Source organism: Haliotis rufescens, unplaced genomic scaffold, assembly GCF_023055435.1.
Source record: "Haliotis rufescens isolate VD_foot unplaced genomic scaffold, xgHalRufe1.0.p SCAF_29, whole genome shotgun sequence".
NCBI lineage: Eukaryota > Metazoa > Mollusca > Gastropoda > Lepetellida > Haliotidae > Haliotis > Haliotis rufescens.
In genome coordinates, this window is record NW_025963990.1 from 4375269 (window position 1) to 4382531 (window position 7263).

The 7263-nt window shown below is 40.1% G+C and overlaps 1 protein-coding gene across 1 annotated transcript; it reads left to right on the plus strand.

The window, feature by feature from the left end:
• Positions 1-4829: 4829 nt before the first annotated feature.
• LOC124144447 (acetylcholine receptor subunit beta-like) lies at positions 4830-6479 on the plus strand. Its single transcript, XM_046513849.2, has one exon. It carries the CDS (start codon positions 4863-4865, stop codon positions 6108-6110), a length of 1248 nt encoding a protein of 415 aa, XP_046369805.2. The 5' UTR covers positions 4830-4862; the 3' UTR covers positions 6111-6479.
• The last annotated feature ends 784 nt before the right edge of the window (positions 6480-7263 follow it).

The following is a 7263-nucleotide window of genomic DNA, read 5'->3' on the forward strand; positions in this document are numbered from 1 at the left end:
ACAGCTCTAGGACGGTGGGGTCCAGCATTGTCGTCCAGGAACAGAGGTCTTGATGCCAGTGCGTGGTTGTCAAAATGGGGAACACAAACTGGTTCCAGAACTTCCCGCATGAAACGTTCACCATTGAGATTGCCCCGTATAGTCAATAGCTTGCAATTGTGGCATATACACCCCCATATTATCAAGGAGCCACCACCAAACGGAACAGTTGGTTTAATGTTGTTGGGGGTGTATGCTGTACCTTGGTGCCTCCATAATCTCGTTCGGCCATCATTCACATGCAGCTGAAACATGTTTTCATCTGACCAATGGATACGTCTCCATGTTCTTGTTGTGCCAAACACCCTTGTAATCGCAGTCTCCGATGATGCTGTACCAGTAGGGGGCGATTGACGACTCTTCGGGCCCTCATTCAAGCAGCTCTTAATTAAATGATTCCGCAACGTTTGGTAAGACTGACGTCTATGGGGTAACCAATTACGCCTCCGGTAGGTTCTCGTCGCAAAAGGATTTCTAATCGCAGTGATATCCTGTTCTCACGTCCTGACGTCACAGGAGGCCGACCTGTACGTAACAGGTCCTTTACTGATTTGGTTTGGGTGTGTTTTCGCACTAGTCGGCTGATTACTGAGTAATGGTAACCCATTAGCCCATAAGCCCACTTTCCTCGTCTACAGTTTGTTTCGCCAACAAATCTATCAAAACAGAGTTATGCACCAGTGATACATCCATTTAGAAACATGTTAGAACAGCCCGTGTCGGATAAAATGAATGATAATAAGTGAAGTCGAATATATTTATTATATACGATGACCAAATATAACATATCACAGAATAGTCAGCAAGCACTATTCCTTAACACTGATAAGACTTCAGGACTGCCGCAGGAGATATTTCAGTTCAACGGTTTAACCAACGGTTTTTAACCTTTAGGCTACCCTGTCGCCCCCTTGGCGCCTAAAGTACAGAAATAGAACTGGTCACAATGACGACTCTGAAAGGTACACCACCAGCACCCATGCTTTTGGCAACATAAAGGGATTTGTAACACAAACTCTGAACTCAGTAGAGTTCCCTCAAAAACTTGTCTACGGGCAACATGCACTGAAAAATCACAAAAGTTGCAAAGTAACCAATTACAAAACGAAGGAGTAGTTGAAGTCGCAGTCCGCTGACTCGAACTCCAAAAGAACCCCGTCTCTTCCAGATAACATTACAGTAAACAACTTCTTCGAATTCCATCATAACTAAGCAGCATATCTCACACATGTTTTACTTGCACTGTTTCTGTTTCCACATCAATTTCAGGCGAGTTGGCACTATCTTGGATAGGATGTCTTGCAAAAAAACCGTTTTCCTTAATTTGATTATTTGTCTCTTCAAGATATACATGCATACAAACTACAAATGAGAAAATAACCGTAATAAAGAATTGAATTTATGAATGTTTTTGTTGTTATTCTTGTCTGACAAATAGACGTGAAAACGTGACCACCTCTTAGGTAAAATGAACCAAAATAATGGCAGTACCATGCAACCAGTATTAGTTTTAGGGGCACCAAGTTCCGTGCAATGTAAGACGTTATGCTGACGACAGTTCGATTGCGTCATGCGCTAGTTAAATGATTAACTCCTAAATTTCTTCGACATTACACACATATCATGTCACAATATGGATGAATATGTCCTTTTATAGGACTTATGTGATAATATGCTGAATGGATGTACATATATTTCATTTGAACACGACGCTGTGAGAATTCAGATTACTTTTTTTCCCACTGAATCATATTTTAGTACAACAGAAAATGCTTGATCATCCTGGTTTGACGTCAAGTCACTCCTGCCAGCATCAAAGTATGGCTCTGTATTATACTGAACACATGTCTATCGTCTCTATATATGTTACAGACAGTATACTCAGTTATGATGTACAATATCTGAATTTTTCAGGTATTATGTGTAATACCTGATTCACTCAGTTATTATACATAATAAATGAAATTAACAGGTACCGTAATCAGTGATTGTATGCTAACACTGCCCCCAATTAAAAGTTGATTTTGAATTTATGCAATCAACATAATATCAGTGCGTTAAACAACAATATACCGAGTGAATCAGTTATTAGACATAATCACTGAAATTTTCAGTCATTAGACTTAATCACTGATTATACTTGTTTCCTGTAACATATATATATATATATATATATATATATATATATATATATATATATATATCGCTGTCAGTGTGTGTGTGTGTGTGTGTGTGTGTGTGTGTGTGTGTGTGTGTGGTGAACTGAACAACATACTCCCGTACCGTGAAGCCTCATAGATCTGGTCTGAAAAGGTGAAAGCAAAATGTCAATATTACGTTTGCATGACTGCCGTTTTAGTTGTACAAAAACATAAAAAAAAATTAAACTACAAATTAAGATCATTTACTGTAATACAATAATGAACGTATGAGAGTGAGTGAGTAAATGAGTAAATGAGTGAGTTAGTGAGTTAGCTTTAACGCCGCTTTGAACAGTATTCCAGCAAAATCACGGCGTGTCAGCTTAATGTGGGAGGAAACCCCGAAGTGATGCAGGTCTCAGACGTTTACCACTTTGGTAAAACCCACGAGCACGGGTATGGTGCTTACAAACCTAGAAACACAATTCGGGCAAATCTATCATCAATCTCCTTGCGAGATTACAGCAATTTTGACACGCACAATAAACACTCTCCCAAGACCAGTTAGTAGAATCGAAGTCGGAAGGATGGTCCCAGGATTCAATTCACGGTTAAACTGACTGCTGAGTTAACAAAAACTCATTGTGACTAAAGTGTGCACCATTCCATGGGTTTATCGGCTCTCACCGAAATACATAGAGGTTATCACGCGAGTGTGTTTGGGGATGGTAAATATCCTGCATTAGGAATAAACATTGTATTTAGCGAGCCTTGGCGAGCTAAATACATAGTGTTTATTCCTAATACAGGATATTTACCATCCCCAAACACACAAGCGTGATAACCTCTTTATCATATAATGTCATTCTTTAATTATGTGCTTCAAAATCGCTTTCCCTCACTCACAAACATTACCGAAACATTGCGAGTTTTCCTGGAATGCGCGCATTAATATTTATTACGTCACAGGGTAAGTGATGTGTCAGTCGGACAGTGACAGTAGCCAATATAGTTCCAACTGAAATATGTTTCTTATACAGTGGCCAAGCAACATATACGCAAAAACAACAATTGTTTTTAATTGTCTTTCGCGACAATCCATCGGTCTGTCCGCTAGAGTAACTGCCCTTTGTCAAAGGGAAACTACTCTAACCCTAGTCTATGAGACGTCACGGCCACGGTCAGATGTTGTTGACAGTCGGTCTATCCTGTCATAACGATAAGAAGTGTTGTCAGATGTACACACAGCGACAAAACGAAACAAGGTAACAATTCAAACATATTTCCGCCAAATCCAACTATTTTAATTTGTGGAGGAGGTTTCAAGCCGCAGAGGTCTACAAGCACAGATATGGCTACTGATCCCGCTTGGCTAGGTCTCGTGCCCTCGCCAAATTGTTTCGAAATGTATATCTCCAAAGTTGCCAAAACTTATAAAATGCCTTAGCTATGTCACAGTTAGACACAGATTTTCAGTATATTAGACTGTTCTTTTGATAATGATAGCAATAATCCCTGTAGTTTATCCAGATTCCCGATGGTTAATTCTGACTCGATCGCCGAATGACGAGTGCGACGCCGTGTTTGTTTATAAACAGTGAACGTAGTCCCTACGTGACCTTTGATATTTGCATCTCTATCCGCATATGACCCCAACGGATATCGTTTTTATCCGTTGGCTTTATCCTGCCGAGAAACCTACCCATTATATGATAAAAAACCATATCGTTGACATAAATTTGGCACAATCTAATTCACTCTGTCACTATACATTCTTCCTCTTGAGCTGTGTGTACAAATTTTGCCATCCAGCTCTGAATAGTTGCGCTGAATTGTGAGTTAAAATCCCAATCTATATTAATTCGTCACTTTGTTTAAACTACCCTCAGAGAATGTTCTATGTCCTGTCACATCAATAATATATGGAAATGTTTGTGACAGTGACAGTGAATCAATGACGATACCTGCCCGTCTCTTGTTTGCTTACTGCAATCACCAGGACATTCGTTTAATTGACATCAAACTGAATGCATCTATTTCCGATACCCAGGAACAGGACAACGGACATTGTTGGCTTAGTCTCATTTTGATTCGCCACAGCATGGGAAACCTATATGCAATGACACGATGAATCCAACCTTTGTGTATTCTCGGGCAATTAATTTTTTTCTGACTACATTCAAATTCGCCTCAGCTGTTAGCTCACCTCGCCTCTACATGAGTGTATATTATCTCTGTTTGATTAATGAAGCTAAACCTTTCAAACAAGTAGCGGGAAAAATAAATCAAGGTCGTGTGATATTTCTGAAAATTTACCCACAGTAATGCTTACAAAATCTCAAGTTGCTGTGTTTTAACATTATTTAGTTAAATGAAGAATACACTATATATTTTACCATGTGAGCTATAGTACTGTATAACTCGTGATGAGAAGACACATAAAATAATGCCATCAATAAACACACACACACACACACACACACACACACACACCTGATGATAAACCATTCAGGGTATTGGAACCCAAATGTGTAGTGAAACAGCTACCGATTAACAATTGATTTTATCTGGACGTTATTTTTAATGATGTGTTTTCCTTGTTTCGCATTGGGGTTGTACTGTGTGGCTGCTTCCACTATTCGTCCTGGATCCATAAAGATAGGAGCTTAGAAATATATATATATGTTTTGGCAGACATTTACCTTCATAAAACATCCTTGCTTCGTAATGTTGGACCTGTCTACTGTTTTAACTTTCTGTATATGCATGTGTGCTACATATGGACTTCAGTCTGGAGCTGATCCGGGCCCTCTGTACACCTTGTACAATGACCTACTGGAGGGCTACAAGCCGTATATCAGACCCAGGGAGAATCCTAATGATACCGTGGTCGTAGTGGTTTCCTACAGCATGACTTCTGTGGAAGCCTTGGATGAAAACATGCAGACAGTTGCTTCTTCTGGATTCTTAACACTTAAATGGACAGATGAGCGGTTGACTTGGAACCCAAGTGAGTATGGTGGTATACAATATGTTAATATACCTGTGGATAAGCTGTGGATTCCGGACTTAAGTTTGACAAATGGAATCGATAGCCTGTCTTTAATACTACCCGTTGGGGAAATGGCAAGGGTGAACAACGACGGAAGAGTGACTTGGTACAAAGAGATGACGAAACGTACAAAATGCTCTTTAAATATGCGACACTTTCCGTTTGACAACCAAACATGCAGTATCAGCCTTATTCAATGGGTTACTGTTATTACTGACATAAATATCACAGCAGGTCGGGTTGAGATTGAAACGTCAATGTATAGACCAAATGGAGAATGGGAAATAATTGGCAAGTCAAAGGACTCCATTCTTCATACTTTTACTGATGATGTGATTCAGACGGAGATTGTTTTTACGTTCGTCTTCAAAAGGAAGTACCTATATTACATTATCACCAACATCCTTCCCGTCATGCTTCTTTCCGTCCTTAACCTTGGTGTATTTCTACTTCCGCCTGAATCTGGAGAGAAGATATCGTTGTGTATTTCCATAGTGCTGTCCTATGCAGTGTTCTTGTCTGTCATAGGAGGAAGTCTACCTGAAGTGTCAGATACTGTGAGCATCTTCAGCATCTACCTCCTGACAATGATGTTTGTCAAGGTTGTGACAACTTTGTTGACTGTTTTGGTTCTAAATGTTTACCATGGAGGCACTGAAAAAGAATTATCGGGTGCTGACTCTTTTCTTTTAGAACACCAGAAGGTAAACGATTCAGACACGTTTTGTCACGTACCCGAGAAACTATTTCAAGAAAAACTACCCAAAAAGGGCAACAAAGAACTTGCAAAACGTCTAAACAGAATAAGTTTCGGTTTTATATTTTCACTTACTGTCCTTGTTACGTTTTCGTGTTTCATCATGATCGTGAGACAGTAGTGTGCAAATATGGATGTAAGCATCCTTCTTTAGAACACCACCTTACGACAAATATTTGACAGTGAAATATAAAGAATGCAGGTCGTATCATTGCCATATTCATAGTAGATTTGTACTTTTACTAAGCAATTCAACGTTAATCTAGACGATAAAATTACAACAGGACATAATTGATACTTGTGAACAGGTAATGTATTTAGAAAAAGAAGTTACAATGGGCTGTAAGTCATAATAATGATGTTGTCTTTAAAATGAGCATTTCCTGCAATTGACCCTTCTTTAGAGTACAGACATTGTTTGTTTGTTTTTTGACGCCGCACTCAGCATTATTCCAGCTATGTGACGGCGGTCTGTAAAAAAACGAGTCTTGACTAGACAATCCAGTGATTGACATCATGAGCATCGATCCAAGCAATTGGGATCGATGACATGCATCAACCAAGTCAGCGAGCCTGACCACCCGGTCCCGTTAGTCGCCTCGTTCAATAAGCAAGTATAGATCTGACGTAATGAGATGACATACCACAGGCACATGCAACCTACGTTACATCACACTCGTGCAAATGACAAACAACATCGTACTGTTTCAGTGAATAGTAGGGTTGCCTTGTGGTTAAACCGTCCGCTCGTCACACTGAAGGCCTGGGGTTCGATTCGTCACATAGGTACAATGTGTGAAACACATTTCTGGTGTCTCTTGCCGTGCAAAATCTGGGATATTATGAAAAGTGTCTGAAACCCCGAGTCACTCAGCAGGTAGAGAGAGTCGTTATTCGTGTCCGGGCGTTGGTGTATGCTTGAGGTTTAGCCATTAGCTCATCACGCTGAAGACCTGGAGGTAACTGCTCTAGTGGACATAATGTGTAAAGCCCGCATCTAGTTATCATAAGCCATTATAGGGGCGGTCGGGTAGCCTAGTGGTTAAAGCGTTCGCTCGTCACGCCGAAGACCCGGGTTCGATTCCCGACATGGATACAACGTGTGAAGCCCATTTCTGGTGTCCCCCGCCGTGATATTGCTGGAACATTGCTAAAAGCGGCGTAAAAAACATACATACTCACTCCCTCACTCACTCACTCACTCATAAGCCATTATAATGCTTGAATATTGCTAAACAAACCTCACAATATTCTCAGCATTTAGAGCTTATAAT

What these genes read in the sequence shown, in the direction of transcription:
- LOC124144447 (XM_046513849.2), top strand. Translation starts at nt 4,863, where the DNA reads ATGTTTTGGCAGACATTTACCTTCATAAAACATCCTTGCTTCGTAATG.